This window comes from Peromyscus eremicus, chromosome 10 (assembly GCF_949786415.1).
Source record: "Peromyscus eremicus chromosome 10, PerEre_H2_v1, whole genome shotgun sequence".
Lineage (NCBI taxonomy): Eukaryota > Metazoa > Chordata > Mammalia > Rodentia > Cricetidae > Peromyscus > Peromyscus eremicus.
This window is the reverse complement of record NC_081426.1, coordinates 5,205,954-5,231,717: the sequence shown is the minus strand read 5'-3', so window position 1 is coordinate 5,231,717 and position 25,764 is coordinate 5,205,954. Positions and strand designations below refer to the sequence as shown.

The 25,764-nt window shown below is 37.3% G+C and overlaps 1 protein-coding gene across 1 annotated transcript in view; it reads left to right on the top strand.

Moving 5' to 3' along the window:
* The window catches only part of Fancl (FA complementation group L), a 75,791-nt gene that overhangs the window by 7,629 nt on the left and 42,398 nt on the right, over window positions 1–25,764 (top strand). The window contains exons 3-5 of the mRNA XM_059275251.1: window positions 11,139–11,199; window positions 14,148–14,204; window positions 18,278–18,378. Of these exons, the coding sequence (XP_059131234.1) occupies window positions 11,139–11,199; window positions 14,148–14,204; window positions 18,278–18,378 (219 nt within the window). The remainder of the gene's footprint in view (window positions 1–11,138; window positions 11,200–14,147; window positions 14,205–18,277; window positions 18,379–25,764) is intronic.

The window sequence follows — 25,764 nt, the reverse complement described above, 5'->3', positions numbered from 1 at the left end:
GGTGGAAATGCTCCTGATGGGGGGGACATTTGCAAAGACCACTTTGCTACTAAGAGAGAAGGTGGGGTGGGGATGGAGTTTAACACACAGTAGAGGGAGTGGTGGTGGAGAAAACCCAGATTTCATTTATTTATTTGTTTTTACTTACTTACTTATTTGTTTATTTTTTGTTTTTCAAGACAGGGTTCCTCTGTGTAGCCTTGGCTGCCCTGGAACTCCCTCTGTAGATCAGGCTGACCTCCAATGTTGTTTTAATTTCAGCACAGTGATTGCACCTTAATCTAATGGTACTTCAGCCAGCAATTGCAACTCCGCAGTTACTGGCCTGCTTCTCTACAGCAGCCCAGCTGCTCAGGCCACAACCTGGCGGGAAGTCTGTTCCCACAGGCACAGGCCCTGTCTTTGCCATTAAAGGTAGCTTTAACTAAATCTATCATTCTATTTATAAATAAGACTCAAGATTTAAATGCTGGGGTGAGAAGCTGAGTAGCAACTAGCCAACCCTCTGTCCTTGCTGGTGTCTCCAAAATACCCGTGCTTCCACTCAGCCAAACCAGAAAAGGCTATGCCACTCTAAAGCCCTCCCTGCTATTTCTTGTGTCTCTCTATCTCTTCTGGATGCCTTCTGATGTTCTATGATTACTTCCTATCCATGAGTTGTTAACTCAGCCTCCTGACCCAAGGTTAATTTTATTTAATCAATGCAAATGCAAACTCGGTGTTCATAGTGTGACTAAATATCCCCTAACATTTCCTCCTTTTTGTCTAAATAAAAAGAAAAGGTTTTAACTCTAACTAAAACTATATACAATAAGAACAGTTATCAAGTAAATATTGCATTCACAATGTCCAGTCCATTTGTATTTGGCTAATTCAGAGAAACTATTCTATTATCTATCCTATCTTGGTGAGTCCGATGTTTCGTATCTAATTTACTTTCATCCTAACTTGTATCACCAACCCAAAACTATCTTTTTTGACCTCAAAATATTTTCAATGTTTTAAAAGATTGAAAGCTTAAACAATTTAAGCTTTTATGTCTCTTAGCCTATAAACCTTATACTTCCTTTGTGAGTTTCTTTTCTGAATTTGTTAACAAAGAAAACTATAACTTTAACTATCTGATCTTCAACTCCATCAGAGACCCAAGAAGGATATAATATTACCTGAGTAAATAGGAAGAGCAGAGCAAACAACTTCAAAAACTATAGAAATGACAAAAGTAGCTGGATGCCTGGATGGTCACCCAAGGTTCCGCTGCATCATTGGGGCATCCATCTCCAGCTTTCAAGCCTAGAATATCTGACAGACTTTTCTATGAAGTAGTAATTTTGAAAGACTAGCCTACCTTGTTTTGGCAAAGTTCGGCAGTTGCCTTCTTTTGTGTTCTGCTCATCCAATTTGGACAACCTACTGTTACCAGTTGAGGCAAGGGCAGTTTCTTGCCCAGTGGCTAACTTTGCCACATTGAAAACAAACTCCATACGGAGGTTCTTTGATGCCCATCTTCCTTTTTTGAAGTAAATTGGTGCTGCCAGGAGCAGATGGGTCTCATTGTCATGAAAAGCCTTAGATTATTAAAACATCATAAATGCCATAATCTCCAGGTCTCTGAAGTGTTTGAAGACCACCTATCTAAAATATGTATCTCTGTTTAACCTTGAAAACGTGCCTAACATAACTACAAGTTTGATTATTATAGATAACTAACTACTAACCTGTATTTCTTAAATATACATTATATTTTAAAATGAACTGTATAGTTACAGTATCTTAAACAAGAGTAGAAACATATATACAGCATAACAAAAATAACCTTAAGTTTGTATCAATGTATAAAAATCCATGCCAATGTAAAATATTTGAGATTAATAGTTGCTTTTTAGTTTAAGTAGATTCAGTAATCTATGTCTTTATCCTATCCTTTCCATATCCCCATTTTTTTTCTTTCTAAAACAGATCCTTGAATCCAACCTCTCTTGCTTAGTTTCTTCCCTTACCATGACCAGTAACAGTTTGCAACCAATACCCCCTAAATGATGACAAACATTCATAACCCACTGTATGACCAAAACCCACCCACTCCACCTCTTGGCATTGTAATCTTAAAATTACTTAATGTTGTTTGGGGGGTGATTTCATCTTTAGGGGACCCTGAGAAAATTGAGATAATGGTCAAGTGTAGCAGGAATCTTAAAAGTTCTTATTAATAAAATCAAACCTGAGGCCAGGTATTGGGGTGAACACTGGAACATCAGAGAGACAGAACAAACCACAGCTAACCTCACCTGGCCAACTTCTCAGCTGATCTTGTTTCTTCAGACTGGAAGCCTCTGTGTCCTCATACCCGAATGGCTCTCAGCTGAACTGTGCTGCTCAAAAGCCTGAAAGCTTAACCAGCCAAAATGCTTCTAGTTTCTGGTCCTCAGGCCTTATATACCTTTCTGCTTTCTACTACCACTCCCTGGGATTAAAGGTGTGTGTCACCATGCCTGGCCGTTTCCAATGTGGCCTTGAACTCATGGAGATCCAGAGGGATTTCTACCTCTGGAGTGCTATCATTAAAGGTGTGAGTGCCACCATTTTCTAGCCTTTGTATCTAGTGGCTGTTCTGTCTCTGACCCCAGATAAGTTTATTAGGGTGCACAATATTTTGGGGAACAAAATACCACCACATTCAAGTCCCAGGAAAACTAGCTGTAACATTGGTTGTACAGGCTGTGTGTAGTAGGAAGGTACAGTGATTATCTGAAGTCCCGAGAGAACTAACTGTATTATTTTTTGTTTAGTCTCGTTTTATGGGAAACTGCAGGGCTTATCTGAAGTCCTGGCTGGAATATTCTGTGAGACTGGACCATCTCAACTAACTGCCTTGAAATTGTCCTGAGCAGTTTATAATTCAAAGCTGGTCTTTGGGTGGTGTTTGTCAGCTTGTTGGTGTTACACAATGTAGGAGGAATCATTGTTGTGGGGCCCCATCATCCTTTTGGAGACTTCAAAGGCTGCTGTTAGGAATGTTCACAGTTCACTGCAGAAAAATTAAACATCTTAAATCTCAGAGATGTTACATGACCACAATCTATTAAGCTTTTCTGGGGTACACAAACTTAATTCCTAGTTACTTGCTTTAGACTCAAACCCAAAATCTCATATAGGAAGCTAGATGAAGCCTATTTCTAGAATTAGTTAGTGCTCTATATGACCATTAATATCATGCAGATAACTTAAATATATGTATATATTAATCTTACAAATTTTGAGATAATATTTATATCTCCCCCCCCCCCCAGGGCCTTGTGCTTGCTAGGCAAGCGCTCTACCACTGAGCTAAATCCCTAACCTGATAATATTTATATCTTAAGAAAAGTTTTAAAGAGTGAAAATAAGCCAAAGGATTATGAGATTAGTGGCAATAGAATCGTCCCTTAATTTTGGTTTTTCTTCTGTCCCATACCAGGTGGCTTCTGACATGAGACAAAGATTTTGGATTTTCATTAACAAGCATGCTTGGGTTTAGAGAAGGAGAGAGCCATGCTCTAATTCCAAAACCAGCTTTGATTTTTAATTGAATTGGGACTACAAAAAAGACCATTGACTTTTTATATGTTTATAGAGAGCAGCAAAAACAATCATTTTGGAAGATTTATGGAATTTTATCCTGTTGAAAATGTGTTATACTGTTAGGCCAATTTTACTCCTTTTTGGGGACGTTTTCCCTGGATGGTTCATTCTTCTTCACATGTTTCATTTGTCCAGTGGTCTTCAGATTCCTTAGTTGGATACTTTTATTCTCCTGGAAAGACAAAAACAAAACTCTTTTCCAACCCTAACACCAGGGAGGTACTTTTTGGTCAAGTTATATCTTTGTTATGGCAAAATGTTTTTTGACAACAGAAAAAGTATTATCTTTTAATATCAAAAAGTTATTTTTTTTAATCTGATCAGATGAAAAGCATTTATTAGTCTTATAAGTTAGCTTGGATTTAATGACCAAGCTGTTTGATGAACTATCACCTCTCCTAATCAAGAAGTCTCTCCTGTTTGAATCCAATCTTTATCAATCTTGATGGTATCCATAGCTTTTCCTCTCCTGTGGAAAAAAGGTAAAATCTCTTCCCCAACATAACACAAATAAATCTGTTTTCCATTCTGAGGTCAACACATGTTTAGGATATATAGGCTGATTTATTTAATTCATCACTTTTTCTATCATCCAGTGTCTCTCTGCAGCTATTGTTCCATTTCATTAGCATTTAAAAATTTAGAGTCAATACAACACTGTGGAATCTTTATCTGGGTTTATTTTTATTACCTCTTTCTGTTTATTGAGCATCTCTATTAAAGTGCAATTAAATCTTTTTATAACTGCTTGCCTGTAGGATTGTGTGGAATACCTGTAATATTCTTCATGTTGTAACATGCAAAAAAAAACCAAAAAACTGTTTTATTTTATTAGAGACATGTGCTGGAGTATTGTTTGTCTTAATTTGTACAGTTATCCCCATAATGGCCATGACTTCTAATAAATGTGTAATTACAGAATCAGCCTTCCCAGAACTTAAAGCAGTTGCCCATTGAAATTCTGACTATGTACCTATGGTATGGTGCACAAACTTTAATTTTCCAAACTCTGCAAAATGAAACATATTATTTTGCCAAATTTCATTTCTTTGACTACCTTTTGGGTTACTTCCTGCAGGTAATGGAGTTTGATTATACAGAGAATAAGTAGGACATTTTCTTATAATTTTGTTGACTTGTTGCCAAGTGATAGAAAAATCTTTCTTCAAATCTTTGCTGTTAAAATGGTGTTTCTAATGAAATTCTGAGGCTTCTAGCACATTTCCTACCAATAGATGATCAATTTCATCATTACCTTGTGCTATAGGTCCTGGTATCCCTATATGGCATCTGATATGTGTTATAGACAAAGAGTGATTTCTATTTCTGATTACTCGTTATAGTCGAATAAGTAACAAAGTTAATTCTGAATCATCTGGAATAAGTTCAGCAGTTTCAATATTGAAAACAACTCTTTCTGCATATTGAGAGTCAGCAACTATATTAAGATGTTCTGGAAAATCTAATAATACCATGGGAATAGCATATAATTCTGATTTCTGAACTGAATCATAAGGACTTTGAGCCACTTTATTTAATTTTCCTGATTTATAACCTGCCCTTTCTGATATATTTGCATCAGTATAGAATGTAGGAGCTCCAGAAATTGGTGTTCCTTTTATTATATGAGAAAGAATCCAATTAGTTCTTTTTATAAACTGAAGTCTTTTGTTTTGAGGATATTTGTTGCTAATATTTCCTAAGAAATTACCGCAAGCTCTTTGCCAGTGTTCACTTTCTGTGCATAATGAGGCAATTTCAGCATTAGTAAAAGGTACAACAATTTCTGCTGGGTCTATTTCTGTTAATTGATGAAGTCTTAATTTTCCTTTCAGAGTCAATTCAGAGACTTTTTCTACATAGGTCTTTAATTCTTTACTCTATGTGGTAAAAATATCCATTCTCAGATATTATCATCTCTCTGCATTAGAACTCCTGTAGGTTAACGAGTAGAAGGTACAATCAAACTATGGATCTAAGCGATTCACATGTGCATCCTGTAATTTCTTTTCTTCCAGAGTCAATTCTTTATTATCCTCAGCTGATAGTTTTCTTGGACTTTTTAAGTCTTTATCACCTCCTAAGGTTTGAAATAAATTACTTAGTTCTTGAATTGTTAATCCAGTTGTGGGCCATAGCCAATTAATATCTCCCAGCAATTTTTGAAAATTATTAAGAGTTCATAACTGATCTCTCCTGATTTGTACTTTGTGGTTGAATTTTCTGCAAACTAACTTATATCCTAAATAAATAATAGAGTCTCCTCTTTGTGGTTTTTTCAGGAGCAATTTGTAGTCCCCAACAAGGCAAAAATTCTCTTTACTTCATCAAATGTTTTTCCAAAGCATCCATGTCTGAATCAACCAATAAGATATCATCCATATAATGGTAAATTATGGATTGAGGAAACTATTTACAAATTAGTTCTAATGGCTGTTGTACAAAATATTGACACAATGGCTGTTTAACATTCCGTTTAGAAGAACAGTCCAATGGTACCTTTTTTTTTCTTTTTATTAAGAGATTTTCGGGGCTGGAGAGATGGCTCAGAGGTTAAGAGCACTGGCTGCTCCTCCAGAGGTCCTGAGTTCAATTCCCAGCAACCACATGGTGGCTCACAGCCATCTGTAATGAGATCTGGTGCCCTCATCTGGCCTGCAGGGATACATGCAGACAGAACACTGTATACATAATAAATAAATTAAAAAAAAAAGAGAGAGAGATTTTCTATTCGTTTTACATATCAACCACGGATTCCCCTGTCCTCCCTCCTCCCACCCCCAGCCTTTCCCCCCAAATCCACCTGCCATTCCCACCTCCTCCAAGGCAAGGTCTCCCCTGGGGAGTCAGCAGAGCCTGGTACATTCAGCTGAGGCAGGTCCAATACCCTCCTCTCTGCACCAAGGCTGAGCAAAGTGTCTCAGCATAGGAACTAGGTTCCAGAAAGCTGGCTCATGCACTAAGGACAGGTCCTGGTCTCACTGCCTGGGGGCTGCCTAAACAGTTTAAGCTAAACAACTGTTTCACTTATCCAAAGGGCCTAGTCTAGTTCCATGGGGGTTCCTTAGCTATTGGTTCACAGTTCATGTGTGAACCACTAGTTTGGCTAGTTGTCTCTGTACTTTTTCTAATCATGGTCTCAATATCTCTTGCTCATATGATCCCTTCTCTCTCTCAACAATTGGACTCCTGGAGCTCTGCCTGGGGCTTGGCTGTGGATCTCTGCATCTGCTTCCATCAATCAATGGATGAGGGTTCTATCATGACAGTTAGGGTGTTCAGCCATCTGATCACCAGAGTAGGTCAGCTCAGGCACTCTCTCGACTATTGCCAGTAGTCATCTTTGTGGATTTCTGGGGACCTCTCTAGCACTCTGCGTCTTTCTATTCCCATGGTGTCTTCATTTATCATGGTATCTCTTTCCTTGTTCTACCACTCTGTTCCTGATCCAGCTATGACCTCCTGCTTGCCCAGTGACGGAGAAATGGATGAGATCTACATTAGCAAACCGGGGGTGAGGGAGAGTAATGGAGGGTAAGGGTCAGGGGAAAAAGATCTTAGGGGAGCGGGAGGTCCAGTGGTACCTTTTTACAGGCTGGGAATTATTAAAAGTAGGCACTGTGAAGGAAAATTTGTCTCTATCATGTTCTTGTGAAGATAGAACAAAAAAGCATTCCTTTAAATCAATCACTATAATAGACCATCCTTTTGGTAATAAAGAAGGCAAGGGAGTTCCAGGCTGTAAAGAGCCCATTGGTTGAATCACCTTATATATGGCTCTTAAATGTGTTAACATTCTCTATTTTCCAGATTTCTATTTAATAACAAATATAGGAGAATTCCAAGGACTGGTCAATTTTTTTCAATATGTTGAACATTCAGCTGCTCCTGTACCAGCTGTTCTAATGCCTGTGATTTTTCTGATGTCAACACAGTTCACCAATTCATCAGTTAACCATTTTAAAAGAGCTGTTGGTACCTTTGAAAGATCAGTAGCTGTTATGCCCTGCTTATGTACAACTTGAACAGTCAATAACTGTCCTTGATAATACCTTTTAATTATGGTTTGTTTCTGAGATTGGAGGAATGTTAATCTGTGTTTTCCATTGTTGCAACAAATCACATCCCCATATATTCATTGTTAGCCACATATGGTTTTAATTTTCTTATCTGTCCTCTGGCTCTACACTTGACTCATCTTGCACTTGGTTTTACCTGAGATAAAGTTCCAATCCCTAGAAGCTGAACATTTACCTCCTGAGGAGGCCAATCTAGATGCCAAGATTTTGGTGAAATTGTTACATCTGCACCTGTGTCAACCAAACCCTCAATTTCAATGCCATTTATTTGTATTTTTAGCTTTGGTCTTTGAACATTTATAGAATTTTGTCAAAATACTTGTTTTATGCTTTCTCCTGAAAATTTTGTTTTATCTACTGAAGCTGTTTTGCAATCCAGAGCAGTATGGCTTTTAATAACAGGCATTAAGTCTTTTAATTGCTCTGTGGAGGGATTTCCCCAATGTAGACAGAGAATGATTGATTGAGCCAGCTTTGACATTGGGGCCTGTGAGAGGCCCACTACAGTGTTTCTTAATGGCAAAGGGCTACCTTACCTGTCCCATGTTGATCTGCATTCATTAGTCCAACTTTGGCCTTTGCCACAACTTCTACATATTCCAGAGGCTGGGGCCTTCTTTTTGGATTATCTCTAGAAAAAAACATTGTTTCTCAGAATACCTTGCCTAAAACCCCTTTTCAGATGACCTAGTTTACCACAATTAAAACATATGACCTTTTGATTTTTCTTAAAATTTTTAGAAATCACTTCTCCTATTCAAGTATCATAAGTGTGAGATCCACTATCAGTATTTTGGATCCACTCATCTATGGGTGCTGATCTTGACTTCAAAGGCCTAATCACCCTTTTGTATTCTGAAATAGCATTTTCAAAAGCCAAATATTCAATTAATATTTGTCCAACATCTGGATCAAACATCATTCTATTTACAGCTGAGGTTAATCTTTGTAAAAGAAAAAAAAATCAGTGAAGGCTTCTTTTGAGCATTGTATAATTTTCGTAAATGACTCAGTCCTCTTTCCTGCTTCTTCAGCCCTGTCCCAAGCATTCAAAGCTGCTATACAGCATAGAACCAAGGTGTTATCATCAAATATAGACTGCCTTTGTAAATCAGCATAGTGGCCTTCACCCAGAGGCTAGTCTTGGGAAATTTCATGACCTTTAGCCCTTCCTCATTGTTCTAGGACCCTCACTACCTATCTCCACCATGGTCTCCATTGTAACTGAGGACCAGCTTCCAATATTCTGTAACTAAATCTTTCCATTCTTGTGGAATAATTCTCTTCCTTGTTGTCCGTGAATTTAACATCTGCCTCCCCAGTGGTGAATACATATCATATGAAATGACTGCTTCCTTAAATCTCTTCAAATCTAACATTTCTACTTTATTCTAGTTACTTCTGCATAGCCTTAGGGGTATCTATTATCTAGTGGTCATTCTTGTATGGTAACTGGATAAATTAAGGTTGATATTCTAATAACCTTAGGCCCCTGCTGTTCAGTTTCATAGTGCAGTGGTGCAGTAGGTTCTACTGTAAATTCTTCTCTCTGTGTCAAGGTATAATTGTTATTTTCATTAGTAGGTCTTGTTAAAGCTTGTATCTTATCAATAGTAAGTCCTTCTAAGACTTGCATGTTATTAGCCAAGTTTTCCTATTTTATTGAAGTCTTTCTATGGCTTGTCAAATTATCACATTTGTCAGTTATCAAACCACTTTTTTAAGGATTAAATATTACTTGCCAAACTATTAGTAATTATAATTGGCATTATGTCAATCCCATCTAAGTCATTTGTCCCCTCATTTAAATTTTCCATTTTCAAACTGTCCATGGTAGCACTATACAGGGTCCTAGTGCCCTGCATTTTGATGTTCCCCATTCTTAACATGGGAAAGATTTTCTTTTTAATATTATTTAACTCTTCTTTAAAGGACTTCCTAGGTATCTCACCAAATTTTCTGACTTCTCCCTGTTTGTGTGTGGTTTTGGTGGTGAACTCAAGCCCTTCCTTCAATTTCCAAGTGTAAGCCTACTTTCCAGAGTCCTGGCAAGTGGCAGCTGCTTGCTGTCAGTGCTTGCAAAGAAAGGCCCAGGTGGCAACTGTGGAAGAGCTGGCTGTCATGAATCCACTGTCCCTGTGGTTGTTCCCCATGTTGAGCACCAAATGTTGTTTTAATTTTGGCACAGTGGCCGGGCCTTAATCTGATGCTATTTCAGCCAGCAATTGCAACTCCGCAGTTACTGGCTTGCTTTTCCAGCAGCAGCCTTGCCATTCAGGACAGGGCATGTTCCCACAGGCATCAGCCCTATTGCTGCCAATAAAAGTAGCTTTACCTAAATCTCTTTTTCTGTTTATAAATAAGACTCGAGATTCAAAGGCTGGGGTGAAAATCTGTAAGCTCAGAGAGGCTGAGTAGCAACTAGCTGACTCTCTTTCATTGCTGACATCTCCACCAAACTAGAAAAAGCAGTACCACTCCAAACCCCTCACTACTACTTCCTGTGTCTCTCTATCTCTTCCAGATGCCCCTATGCTCTATGATTACTTTCTGTCAACTAGATGCTAACTCAGCCTCCTGATCCAAGGTTAATTTTATTTAATCAGTGGAAATCCAAACTTGAGATTCACAGTGTGATTGAATATTCCCCAACACTCCAACTCAGAGATACCCTGCCTCTGCCTCCCAAGTACTAGAATCAGAGTTGTGCACCACCACACCTGGGCCGCTTACTTATTTTTGTTTTATGTATAGGAGTGTTTTTTTGTATATGTCTGTGAACCATTTGAATGCCTATTGCCCAGAGAGATAGGTGAGGGCCTTGGTTCCCTTGGAAATGAAGTTATGAACAGTTATGAACTGCCATATGGGTCATGAGAATCTTACCTGTATCTTCTGGAAGAGCAGCTAGTGCTCTTAACTCCTGAGACATCTCTACAACCCCAAACTCAAGACTTTCTACATCTTGATAATTAAAATTATTGACCTAACCAATATTGTGTACTGAGTTGAGGTGAGGTGAGCTGGAGGTGATGAACTTATCAACGCCTATATAATTAAAAGTATCTGTTCAGTTCAGTTATATCAATGTAGAATATGGAGAATATATTGTACATAGGGTTTTTCAAGTGTAAATTTGATATATTGTGATCCAAACTGTGTATTATATCTGCCTACTGTGTTGAGGTGTCTACTTCAATGGAGTTTTCATTTGGACATGTTATAGTTTAGAAAAGATGTGTTATTAGCATGCTGTTTACTAATAGCTGTTGTCTATGTTTGAAGTGATGAGACTTTCAGCAGTATGAGTGGTTAATATTTTTCTTTACTTGTCAGAATTATGCTTATATGATTTTTTATTATATGTACATGTTTGTTAGCATAGAAATACATTTTTCTCCCTGTAATAGCAAAATTTTTTTCCTGTTAAAATTTCAGATTACTGTGTAGCTGGCAACTGAAAAATATACTTAATGAATACCGTCAAATAGTCCAACAGGTAAGTCTGTTAAAAGTCTTATGCTTCAAAATGAGGATAGAAATTGCTAAATTTATCTTTAAAGCCCTGGTTTGTAAACACGCTGCTTTATTAGTTGCTGTGTTTGTAGGTTTCAAGTGTTTTAAACATTGTGTATTACATAGAGGTTTTTCTGGAATCATCAACAACTGTCAAGGCAGCATTGGGTTTGAAATTGATTTCCAGCCTTGAGACTTTATGTTTCCAAACATGGTCACCCCATCCATATGCATTTCTTGGTTGATTTCTCTACCGAACTTATAGAGGGTTGATAGGAAAAAAATCTGGACCTAGACTGTGTATGGCAATAATGAATTTGTAGTTCTAGTTTATGAAGAGGAAAGGTGAAAAGGAAGTCAGTCACTTAGATCCCTGTGACCTTTCATAAAGAGAGGAGCTGAGGGTGGCTAAGGAGAGAGCTTGGCCACATTAACTTAGTTATTCTTAGTGCTTGGTATACCCTATCTGAAAAGTCATTTGAAGATTATAAAAACATTGTAAAAGAAATTATTACTGAAATAAGTGAATATGATGGAATGTCTCTTCCAGAAAAATAAATGTTAGTAGAACTGCACGTGTTATAATGATCTTTGTCATTTTCCTGGGGTTCTGTATTACATTCTGTGTTAAAGATCAGTTATGATGATAACGGCCAAGGATGCTCACTCATGAAGTTTTACCGGACACGGAGGAGTATGGGGATGAACTGCTTGAGTAGAAGAGTGTGAGATGTTGTGCTGGCTGTGTAAGCTCTGCATTGCTTTAATGGAATGCTGAGATACCTCTGCTCTCTTTACTGCTCCCTCATTCTTGTGACTAGTGGATATTATATACAGAAGTTCAAGAATGAGTCCATTGAGTCATTTGAATAGCCCGAGAAATGTGCTCATAAGGGCTAAGCAAACAGTGGAACAAATATCTCATTTTCCTCTGCTTATTCTGAAAAAGAGTCCTAAAGTTGCCATCACTTATTTTCCTGCTGCCTTCAGCTGGGCAGGGAAAACTCAGCATTTAATTTTTTGGTTTTTTTCCAAGGTTCAGTTGATTGTTACTAATTTTCTCTTATGGTACTTTCAGTAAATGTGACCTAAGCAGTCAACAAACTTTTTATAAAAGTTGTTCAGCTTTCATAAACGACCAAGCCCTGTCAGTTGTGGTACTCTGTTCTGACAGCAGCAACTAAAGAGCCATAAACAAAGGACACATGGGTGTGGCTGCATTCTAGTAAAACTCATTATAAAACAAGGTATTGAGCTGGATTCAGCTGCTGGACTATGGGTCACAGGGCTTTGATGGAAGTTGTTCCATGTAGATGCACCAGTCATGTAAGATTTACTCCACAGGTGTGCATTCCACCAGAGCCATGTTATAGGAATGATTTGCCTTCATGCACTGTTCAGATATTTTAGGCTCTTAATTTTCTCTTTTAAAAACATGGAACAAGTTTACATTTAGCTTTGTTTTGAACAATGTGGGGCTAGTGCAATGCATCACAATGTAAAACAGAAACACAAAGCAAGCAGTATTTTTTTTCAAGCAGAGAAATGATGTAGTGTTCTGAGAAAGCATTCTAAGATATTTATTCTATAGTTATTTTAAGAATAAAACATGTTGCAGAAATAGAACACCATATCTCTGATACATTCATTCAGTTTATAGGGGATAGCTGTTTTTGCCATTTTATCATAATAGTTTTTATTTCAGTGAATATTTTTCTTTTTAAATTAGGATGATTAGCTGTGAAAGGATGAAAATGACTATCCGTGGTCTTAAAGGTCAAGAAGCAAAGTATATACTATCATTAATAAATCTAGCTAATACATTAACTAGATGTCTTAGTTAGGGTTTCTATTGCTGTGAAGAGGCATCATGACCATGGCAACTCTTATAAAGTGAACATTTAAATGAGGTTGCTTGCTTACAATTCAGAGGTTCAGTCTATTACCATCATGGCAGGACATGGTGGTGTGCAGGCAGACATGGTGCTGGAAAATTAGCTGAGAGTCCTACATCTTACAGGAAACAGAAAGTGCTCTTAGACACTGGGTGATATTTTGAGCATCTATGAGACCTCAAGCCCACCTCCACAGTGACACACTTCCTCTAACAAGGCCACACCTCTTAATAGTGCCATTCCCTTTGGCAGACATTTTCTTTCAAACCACCACACTAGATTTTAGAAGTTAGAATTTTATATTTTATGTTCTTTCTGTTCACATCTCTTTACTCTGCCCTTACACTTCTCCTTTTAAAATAATGCTTTCCTACATGTGTTAGATTTTTCAGTGATGAGTACTGAAGGAATGGAGGCAAGTGTGCAGTTTTAAGTGAAATCATCCACAGTTCACTACATTTTACCCAAATAGACGTGGAGGCAGTCCTGGTTAGTTTTAATCAACTTGACTGACACAAGCTTGAGCTATTGGGAAGGAACCTCAGTCAAGAACTTGCTTTCATCAGATGGCCAGTCAGCAGGTTGGTAGGGCATTTCCTTGATTAGTGATTGCTGTGGGAAGCCTTGCCCACTGTGATGATACACCTCTAGCAGGGAATCCTGTGTGGTCTAAGAGAGCAAGCTGAGCAAGCCACTGGGCAGGGCTGTGAACAGTGCTCATCTGGCCTCTGCTTTCAATCCTTGCCTAGAGTCCCTGGTCACCAAAATGGACTACAAGCTCTAAGTGGAAAGAAAACCTTTCCTCCTCAAGCTGCTTTTGGTCATGGTGTTTATCACAACAGTGGAAAGCAAGCCAAGACAAAACTTTTAGTTACCCTTTCTAAATGAAATTGGTAGAAATAGAAGTAATGACCAGTGTTTTATTAATTAATACTGTTAAGATTTAGATGTAGTTAATCCATTGTCACATTGATTTCAGTTTCAATGAGTGGAGCATTCATTTCATGAGTTATTAATTCAAAATGTTTTGATTTAGAGAATGAAGCACTCTCCTGATCTAGTGAGCTTTATGATGGAGTTGAAGATGATTTTGGTAAGAATTTTTTTCTAACACTCTTTTTGTATCTACTAAGTCTTGATTGTTTCTGAAACTTTTTAGTGGTCTGTGTCTGTGTATTGATGTTTGTGTGTGTGCACCTGTGTGAGGGTATATGAACATGTGTCTTCATGTATGTGGACATACTCAACTATCCATTTCCTCAGCTGTGTTCCACCTTATCTCTGAGGTGGTGTCTCTCACTGATCCGAAGCTTGTTGATTTGGCTAACTTGGCTGACCATTGAGCCCCAGACATCTTCCAGTCCCTCCCTCCCCAGACCTGAGATTATGGGTATATGCTTTCATCTCTGGCCTCTTCATATGGGTAATGGGGATTGAAGTCAGATACTTTTGCTTGCATGAAGTAGTCATACTTAATGACACAGCATAAAACACAATTAATTTTTTTTATACATACACAGATTCCTGAAGGACTTTGTCAACATGAACAAAAGAGAGGTGATTATAGTGAATAACCTAAGTCAATTACCCAATGTCAACATTTTGTCAATCATATTTCTTCCCCAACATTTTTTGAAGAGATTGTTGTATTTTAACAGGAAATCCTGGAGATTATACCAGTTCCTTTATAAATATATCACTGTGTATATTTTTAACTTAGTGCTTTTTACCTGCTTCAAAATATTTAATTACGGTTGGCAAGATGGCTCATTAGGTACAGGCACTTGGTGTGCAGGCCTGGCAACCTGAGTTCAAGCCCCAGAACTCCCATAAGTGTGGAAAGAGAGGACCAACCCCATGAAGTTGTCCGTTGATGTTCACATGTGTGCTGCAGGCACATGTGCTCTCCAACACACATGAACACACATGTACACACATGTACACCATGATGAGAATAATGAGGACAATGCTAGTGATTCTGAATGTATAATTATAGTCATTCCTTACAGATGCTTTGTTTTTATCAGATGGGTCCCACACTTGAACTCAATGCTGATGTGAGGTTTAATTTATGCTGTCTCTCTTTTTGCCTTTGCCTCTCTTCATTCATGTCTTTGTTGGACAAAACAAATCATGTGCCCTATAAAATTTCTCATGTCGCAAACAGAATTTGTTAGAAATCCATGGAATCTTTCAGCACACTCTCCTAAGGGTTGTGTATTCATTACCTCCAAACCAAAATGTTTTGTACCCCAGTACCCAACTCTGCCATGATAATACAAATGGCAGATGTCACAGATTAAGACTTTGTGTCATGCAGAGAATTGCTAATGATATAGATTAAAATAAAATATGAATATTATGCTTTGGTTTTGGTCCCATCAAAATATCTTACTATGTATATGTAACTAATCTAAAATCTGAAAAAATTAAAATCTTAAACATTTCCCAGGTAATTTAGATAAAAGATAATCCATACCTTTTCTTTGTAATCTGTCAGTCAGATCTCAGCATATTTCTTTCGATATGAGTACTTGGTGCTTTGTACTTCTTACTGTGATGCGCTAAGAGTTCTATGATGTCTGCTATTCTTCATTTAGATTCAGCTGGTACAGTTTTATATCAGTATCCACCTCAGGATTTTATCATCCACTGCTGATTGTTCCATATCCACCATTTTCATTGGCATTTATAAAGGGTGGTTTATTTTCTTTAAGTTATATTTTACATTTTGTGGTAGAGGGCATAAAACCCCACAGCTTGTGCAATGCTTTGTCAAAGGGCAGTGTCCCAAATGGTCAGTAAAAGAAAAAAAATCTTACATTTAGGTTTGTTAACCAAAAATACTTTAAAGAAGACCTGTCACCTTTATTTGGCTAACATGAGGCATAGCATATACTAGAGCAACAAGGTCTTTGCTTCTTCTCTTTAAAAAAGAATAATTTTTACTGTAATGAGTTAGTGCCTAACAACTACCACAGGGAACTAATATGCTTTTAAGAATCATTATTAACTCATGGGATTTATATGTTTGATTAGCTTTAATCCATTACAGTCATTTTCTTCCTGATGCTTAAATTGTCCTATTTTTGATCAGTTCATGCTACCTCATGTTGGTTCCTGTGGTCTTTTAATATAACCTCATCTTCCTTGCTTTGTGATGTCAGTTGCTCTAGACATACTTATTCATCCTATTCTAGAACTGTAATCAGCCACTCTAATAAATCTGTTGGATTTATTTATAGTAACACTAATCATTATTATTGTGGGAAATGGTGTCAGATACCTTGGTCTAGAGAGAGGGGTACTCATGGCTGTCTCGGCTTCTAGTTCTTTTCAGCAGACAAACCTGTGGGCAGAGTAGTCGTGAGTTCATAACGATATTCCAGCCAGCATTATTGGATTTTTCTTTGCATTTGTGCTTCTGTCTCTTCATTCTGAAATGTTGGTTTCTACTTACATTTACTTAATTTTTTTTTATTTTGGTCATTGTGTTGGCTAATTTTTGTCTCTGTGATAAGACACCTGAGAACACTTCAGTGAGAAGGGCTTTTTTTTTTTTTTTCCATTTACATTCAGAAGTTTCAGCGCATGGTCAGTTGGCTCCACAGCCTCTGGGTTCCTGCATGGTGAGGCAGAAGATTATGTTTGGGAGGAGAAAAGTGGCTTATGTTATGATATATTGGAGGCAGAGAGAGACTGACATAAGGAGACAAAGTCAAGATAATCTCTTCAAGGTCTGCTACTTTGTGACTTACTTTCTCCAACCATGCCTTGCTTCCTAATGGCTCATGGAGCTCTGAACTCATCAGTGGATTGACCCATGCAAGATCTCAGTAGTGTTTTTCATGGGGGACAAAGCTCTTTTGAAGGATTTTCAGCTCTAAACCATAACAGTTATGCATAACTTAAGCTTCTTTTATCTTTGTTTATGTCAAAATCATACTGCCAGTATTATTGCTGAAAACTGGAAGCATTTTGGTATTTCTTATTTTATAGTTTTTTGAAACTTTTATAGTGTCCATAGTATATATATTGGAAACTTAGTTGCTAGATCTTTCTTCTGAGTCTGTTTATTTATCCTCCTGGCAACTCTTTGAGTACATCATTGATAAAATGCTTAGAATGGAATTGTTGAGGATCAACTTCTATATTTAAATTTTGATTTATGAATTTATAAATCCTAATAAAGGTTATCAAACTTACCAAACTACATTAAAGACCACAGTATAGGAACTTCAAAAGAGTAAGGCAAAGAAACGTATGTTTCATATTGCTTTGATATTTGAGAAAATTTGGAAAATTTCTCCTGTTTATTACAGTTTTAATATGCAAATATAAGAACAAGGAACTAGAACAAGACTGTATCCCATTAAACTCTTATTGGATTGTAAGTTACGGCTGTAATGGTCATTTACTTTTCAGGAACCATTTATTAATTTCAGCTAAAGTAAGACCCTCTTATCAGTCCTTGGCTTACAGTACTTTGTTTTGTACATTTGTGCTGTATTTCTGAACACAAACAAGATCCTGTAGTCTACCGCTCTTACAGATTATAGATGAACGTGGTGGTTTTATTACCATTTAAGATAATGCACCTAAAAATGTGAGAATGCTTAGTTTATTTCTGAGGCCGTGTCCTTACTGACAATGTACCAAGTCCAAGTGATGGCCTTGAGAATGGTGCTCACATGAAGTCAGTAGCTATGGAACCTGTTCATAAAGATTTATAATTTTTTTCTGGCACTTAGTAATATTTAGGCACATATATTTTTAATTATTGAAAATGGTGAATGTTTGAAAAGGACTCTCTGAGGTAGATTATTTTATTTCTATTTGTTTTAAAAACCAATGATTCTAATTTGTCTAAACTAGGAAATGTTAAAGTCAGGTTTACGCCGCTGTAAGACCTATTTCGAATGCTTGTTTCTCTTCTGGCAGCTCTTTTTCAGTTCCCTAGGTTACTGCGGAGACTCTGGCTGCTGGGCCTGGTGTCGTCCGCGTCTTTAAGCAATAACAACAAAACAAAACGCCACCTGGGTTTTCGATAAAAATAGTGAGCGCTTTAGTTAGGTGATGAAAGGATTATGAAATTTTGTTTTATAACTAGTTAATAATTCTCTTTTTAGTATTCCACAGCCAATTAAAATATTTTTCTTTCAACAGGAAGTTGCTTTAAAGAATAGACAAGATTTGTGTGTACAGCCACCTTCTCGCAGTTTCTGCATAGACCTTCTTAATGAGATAGGAGCTGTTGGTTGGGATAAGTATGTCTATTTAAAAATATGTCTTAGAAATGTCTTTGTTTTACACATTTAGCTTCATGTATTTCTAGTTGCCACAAGCTTAGTTTTGTGCCCACTTTTAGTTGATGTTTTGGTATAGAGTATCTGATCCTGATTGCTGCTGTCAGTTACAGACAGGAGCATTGTGGAATATTAACTTGAAAAGCTTCATGTGATTTGAAAGAATGGCATTTTATGTACATAATAAGACTTATCTTAATAGGAATTTTCATTAGATGTGCCTAATGTATTATGTGTGCCTAACAGTATTCTAAATGTACTATATGTTCCATGTTTAAAAGTAATGCTGGGTGTTGGGTTGATGCTCAGTGAGTAGACTTTTTACTCTTCAAGCATGAAAAACTATGAAAGTGCTGAGTGGGTAGGTTAGACCACATGGAACAAGTTGGCCAGCTAGATTAATCTGATCAGTGACCTTTAACCACAAAGGAGCACCTCTCTTAATAAGTGAGATAGAGCGCTATTGAAGAAGAAATAGAGCATCAACATCTGCCATCTGTCTTCTACACATATGTACACAATATGTACATATTCCTACATGCCATATGTGTGTGTGTGTGTGTGTGTGTGTGTGTGTGTGTGTGTGTGTGTAAGTAAGGAAACTTAAAGCAAGGCTGCGTATAGTGGTTCACCTTTAATCCCAGCACTTGGAAGCCAGAAGCAGGTGGAGCTCTGTGAGTTCCAGGGCAGCCAGGGCTATGTAGAGAGACCCTGTTTCAAAACACAGGGGGAAAGAAAAGAAAAGAGAAAAAGAAATTCAGTAGATGGAAATGTAAATTGTTAAAACTTTATCCATTCATCACTGAGAAAAAAAATGTCTGGCAATTTCCCTGATTCTCAGTTGTTGAATTCAATTCTCTGTGTGGTCATTTTTCAAACATTATGTTTTGTTAGTAAGTATCTTACCAGCTTTCTGCTGGACTGAAACATCAGTGGGATAGGCAGTTTAGTTCTCAGTTTGTAGCTCTAGCCACCAGTTGTACTTCAGTGTTTGTTTATTATTCAGTTCAGGGTTCTTTATGATGAAGATAAATCAAAGGCTGACTTCAGTTACCACTTAGAGAGTAGAATTTTTCACCAGCAAGTTTTTTGGAATGTATTTAAGACATTTCATTGTTCTTATGCACATTGCTTCTTAGCTGTTTTCTGAGTTGGTCTTTTGACCACTAATTTAAAGAAGTTGATCATTAAATAGTATTTTAAGAGAAAACAAGGAGTCCATCATAGGCAGAAAACATAATTTGCCGAGCAAGATGCCCAAAGGAAAGAAGGCCACGGGGAAGAAGGTGGCCTTGGCCTCCACCATTGTGAAGAAACAGGAGGCCTAAAGGATGGTGAATCCTCTATTTGAGACAAGGCCTAGAAACTTTGGCGTTGTGCAGGACAGAAGAGATCTCACAGGCTGCAGTGGCAAAGAGACATCCTTTATAAGTGGCTCAAAGTACCTCCTGCTGTTAACTCCTTCCCTCAGGCCCTGGACAAGCAAACAGCTACCCAGCTGCTTAAGCTTGCCCATGGCTACAGGCTAGAGATAAAGCATGAGAAGCAGAAAAGGCTGCTGACCCATGATGAGAAGATGCTGTCAAAAGGGACTTCCCAACTAAGAGGCCCTGTCCTTCCAGCAGAGGTCAATGCAGTCACTACCTTGGTAGAGAACAAGAAGGCTCAGTTGGTGGTGACCACCCACAATGTAGACCCTATTGAGCTGGTGGTCTTCCTGCCTGCCCTGTGTGACAAGATGGGGGTCCTCTACTGCATCATAGAGGGAAAGGCCAGTGTTGTTATTTTTTTTGCTCTTTTGGGGGGATCGCCACTCAGCTCCCAAATAAATCACACACAGACTTATTCTTAATTTGTCTTGTTTTTTCCCAGCTTTCCTTAAATTATCCCATCTACCTTTTGCCTCTGGGCTTTTCCTCTTCTCTTACTTCAGTAAACCTTGCTCTTACTCTGTGGCTTGCTGTGTAGCTGGGTGGCTGGCCCTTGAAGTCTTCCTCCTTCCTCTCTGGCTACTTCTTTTTTCTCCCAGATTTCTCCTTCTATTTATTCTCTCTGCCTGCCAGCCCCACCTATTTCTTTCTCCTGCCCCAGTACTGGCTGTTCAGCTCTTTACTAGACCATCAGGCATTTTAGACAGGCACAGTAGTAACACAGCTTCACAGAATTAAACAAATGCAACATAAACAAAAATAACACATCTTAAAATAATATTCCCCAACAGGCCAGGCTGAGGCGGCTGGTCCACAGGAAGAATGCACCACTATTGCCTTCACACAGGTTGGATCTGAAGATAGGGTGCTGGTGGAAACTATTAGGACCAGTTACCAGTTACAATGACAGCTAGGATGAGATCTAACACCACTGGGGAGGCAATGTCCTGGGTCCTAAATCTGTAGCTCAAATTGCCAAGCTGGAAAAGGCAAAGGCCAAAGAACTCACCACTGACCTGGATCAAATGTACACTGCTAAGTTTCCTGTGCAAAACTGTAATTATAAAATATAAAAAAGAAAATATATTTCCTTTAACAAATTTATACCATGACCACACACAAAGTATGTGCCAAATTATATTCATGTAAATTTGTTTTCAGAGGCATTAAGAATGCAGTACATTTATTACTGTTAGAAGGGAGAGTCTGGTCCTTTGTCCATGTGTCCAGCTTCTCATCCTATTCCTTATAAATCTTTACTTAGAACAGTTTCCTCTCTTATCCACAGATCATTACTTTCTCCACTGGGTTTGAGTGGAGCATAAATCTTTTGGTGTACCTCTGTGTAGAGATAGGTGACCATTATTTCAGACATGTATCTTATTTAGACTTCTTAATTTTTTTGTAACTGCTTCTTAACTTGTCTTCCTGGCTAATAGTGACAGAATGTAGATCTATACTTATGAGCCTTGAAACTTATACATTGGTCTCGTGTCAAAAACTATAACTTCAACATCCAACTATTAAAACTTTACTAAAATCTTGATTGCAAGTAATAGTGTTTCAGAATAGCTGGCTGTTGAAGTGTATATAATAGAATTATGTTTTCCAAATTGGATTTTAGAACTGAGAACCATTATTGTGAATTCACCGATTTGCATCAAATGCAGCTGCCCCATGAGATGCTGGACATTATGTTGGGTGCCTTCCATTTTGTGATACAGTAATTTTGGGAAGTAATGAAGGATGTTTTTTCTTTTCATATGTTAAAAGGCATGTTTCTCTGGAATATCTGTCCTTTTATTTAATCCATAATAGAAATCCTGAAATTGATTTAAACTCCCTTTGAAATGGCTAGTAGGAAGCTTAGTGTCAGATTATGGGTCCACTTTAGAGCCATTTTGGGTTATTTGGGGGAGGAGGCGTGTTTCAAGACAGGACTTCACTGTATAACAGCTTTTGCTATCCTGGAACTTGCTCTATAGACCTGAACTCACAGGGATCCACCTGCCTCTGCCTCCTGAGTGCTGGGATTAAAGGCATGCCCCACCACTGCCCCTCATCATTTTGAGTAATTTATATTTCTGTATACTACTATTACCTTGTCTTTTATTTTCCAGCTATTTTTCTGTTTTCTATTTTTTTCTAAACTACCACAAATTCTTTATGAGTGATATTAATAATAAGTATTTTGGATTGGGTGTCACATGAAAGTTATATTCATGAAAACTGACATGTGTTTGGATGAGTCTAGTTGTCCATATTCTTGACTTTTTCTAGTATTTGATATTTTACTAACTTTTCCTTCTTACAACTCCTTATCAATAGTTCTTGTCAATTTTTCTTTTTCTTTTCCTTTAATTCCATCAGTGTGGTTTAACAGTTCTTTATTTATTCATTTTCTTTCATGTTCTAAATCCTTTGTGGGCCATTGCTTCTCTTCTCCCAGAGAGAGACACCCTCTGTAGTTTGACTTAAGATATTTTACTTTTCTGTCAACTTTGATGAAAAGACTTGGCCATAATGTTTTGAATTTATCATTTCAAACTACCCTCAAAAACATTTAGCAAACAATTTAACCAGAGTTCTCTTCTAACGACAGGCATTAGTTCTAGACATGTCTTTAGTTATTGGGCAAGAACACATTTTGACTCTTTCCATGCATTTATTTCTAGTCAGTTGTCTGTCTCCTCTCTGAGTTATGATGGAAAGTTCTGAGAGAAGTAAGTCTTAATTTTGAGCAACCCTCATCTTTTTCTTTCTCTTTGTTCTTTCTGATAGGGCAGTTTATTGTTTTTGTTACCCACACTCGCCAGTTAGCAAATATGTTCAGTCTTTTGTGTGCCGGGTACATGGCACATTGATACACATTTCTTTAGGGGTTACTTAGTTGACATACTCACTTGCACAGACTGCTTTTGTGAAGGAAATTATCTGTTTGGAATCTCTCAAAATCCCATGTTTCATGAAATCAGTATGAGGGCACCTCTGTTCATTTCCTTAAGTATCCATTCATAGAGCAAGCCTAACCCTAACCTAACCCTGACCTAGAAGCTAATTTATGAAGTAAATAAAGTTATGATTTTACCTATTGTTTCCGTCTTATAGGCGCTAAGCTTCATAGTCTTCATGTTCCCATTCTCCTGGCAATTCCCTTCTTCCCTCAGTACAGCTCTAGGTTTTCTAAGTTCCTTGAGAACCGTTGTTTTCTCTGCTTGATGTAATGATTTGTGAAAACAAAGTAAAGGACTTTATATTAAGCTCTGTTGCTTTTCCCCTTCTGTCTCCTTCTCCCTCCTTCTCCTTTTTCTTCTCCTCTTCTTCCTCCTGGTTTTCTTCTTCTTAAAACATTGCTTCTATTCACTGAAGTTGCTAATAGTTTTCAAAAGAATCCAGAAAGTGGCTTAATGCACCTGAATGCCCTGGTTTGCTCAAGGGTTTATCAGAGGAAAAGCTAGTAAACTATTAGACCAAATTCTTGGGACTTGATTTTTTCCACATTCTGACTCTTCAAATCCATTATTTTTATCTCTAATATTCAGCAAATTAGATTGCCAAAAGTGCTGCTAAAGATTTTGATTTTGGTTTTGGTTTTATGTTTGTTTGTTATTGTTTCTTTGGCCACTTAATAGCTGGTCTTTGTCTTGGCCCTTTGCCTTTTTTTTTTTTTTTTTTTTTTTGTGCTGTGTAGTCTTCAAATCCTGGTTTCCTTAGCAATTCTTTGATGCCCCCACCCCTTCCTTTCCCCTTTTATAAGGCTACTTAATTGAGTTGTTAGAGAAGTTTTGGTCCGTAGTGTGTTACTCCATTTTAGTCAGAAATGGATTTTACATCTAGCTTTTAATGCACTATTTTGATGATATTAAAGACTACTTAATGTTTTTTCATCAAATCAGGCTTTAGGTATGTTAAGACTCTATTCTTCAGAGGATTTGTATTCCATAATAATGGGGCACAGAAAAGAATAAAAACAAATATTGAGATGTGGTAGTGGCAGTTCCGACAGAGGTCATGAAGATGACTTGGGCCTTTTGTACCGTAGAGTCAATCATTCTTTAGATATAAATGGTCAGAAAAGAGAGAAATCATTTAAGTTCATTTTTAGATGCTTCCGTGTTATGCTCTTTGTGTTGGGAATATAGGGAAGGCTTGGCATTGGTAAAGACAATCATCTTATTTTTTATTCCTGTTCTCTTGATAAAATATGTTTAAAGCAGATTTCCAAATGGGTCTGACATGATTGAGAGAAATCCTACACTGAAACATTGATGATAGGAAATGGGAATTTTGAATCATTTGAGTTTTTTCTCATCCAGCTATTATATGTTTAATATATATCTTCATTGCTTTAATATGATTTAAAGCAATGAAGATACATAGGCGGCTTAAAATGCCACATGGAACTTAACATCTAGTGGAAGAGTCAGACTTCAACTAGATGATTACAGTAGCACTTAATTACCACTGTGATAAGTACTGTAGAGTATAATTGCGGCATTTCGTGAGAGCCATTAGCAGTAAAGTTATAAAAGAAATAGTACAATATGTGAAGTCTTTTATGGAATAAGTGTTTTAAGGGATACATTAGAAATGTTGACTTTTCCTTTGAATTGTACACATTATTCTGATATGGTGAAAAAGGACTAGATTTCTAACTTGGATGAGAGATGGAAGGATGTGAATTCTTTTGGCATATACCATTCATTAGGTAATAATTATGTATCTTTAGACTAAAATTACTACATTAGAAGACTGCCTGTTTCTGTTGTGTACTTTTTATATTATTTAATTCTCAGAATGAATCCCAAGATAAATACTTTAATACAATGTACATATGAATGTATAAATTCAATTTAGGCATGTTGAGGATACTGCTGCTTGGAACTATGTCACAAGACACCTTTGATGTGGAATCTTTAATGAAGCTTCTCCTAGGTCTAGAGATAGGCACACACTGAGGGTACCTTACCATGAGTAAAATGTCTGTTAGCAAAACTACTGCATCCTTACAGACACTTTTACAATTCTTTTGCTTAGATTGTAAAAGATCACAATTTACCTGTAGGGACCAGGATGAGTGAGCGACTCAGAGCACAGATATTGCTGCTTGTGAAGAATTTCTTAGCAGAGGAGAAACTGTGTGAATGGATGGTGAGAAACATGAAGTGAGATTTTTGTCAGCATTTATCCAGCACTGTCCAATCAAGTAAGAAAACCCATGACTTGTACTTTTATAATCCTTAGGTGTGGTCTACTAGGATGTGATAAAATTAGGCTAGGTCCTGAAGACTGAGGCCTGAGTGTGCTGGCCCCTGTCAGATTGCCATCTTCTGAGGCCTTTCCTGAGCCAGCTGTAATTTAAAATATCCTTTGAACTGATACACACAGTAATTTGTATGATTTAAATACATTTTCAGAAATGTAATGATTTTGATACTATGTTAAAATAACTGTATTTTCCATATATTTGAATAAATAATCTTATAGATTAGCCAGTGTGAAATCTGATAATAAGACAAAGATATTTTTGTGGGTAACATACACCTTACTTTGCCTTTCAATTAAATAGTTGGCATTTTTGATTTTTTGTTTGTTTATGTTTTTAATTTTTAAAAACATGGTCTTAAACTTGCTATGTAAGCCAGGAAGCCTTGACCATGGAGGCAGTCCACCTGCCTCAGCCTCCTAAGTGTTGAAATTATAGACATGAACCACCACATTCAGCTCTAATGGACACTTCTAATGGATCACATAGGCTCAGGACCTAAGAATATTTTAAATGGAAAGGAAAAAAAAATTGAAAAATATGATGGAACTTACCTTTTTCTTCTTTACTGAGGTGAGATTGAGAATAAGTTGCCAACTTTAAGTTTGATCAGTCTTATTTACATTTCCATACTCATTTCAACTTCCCTAA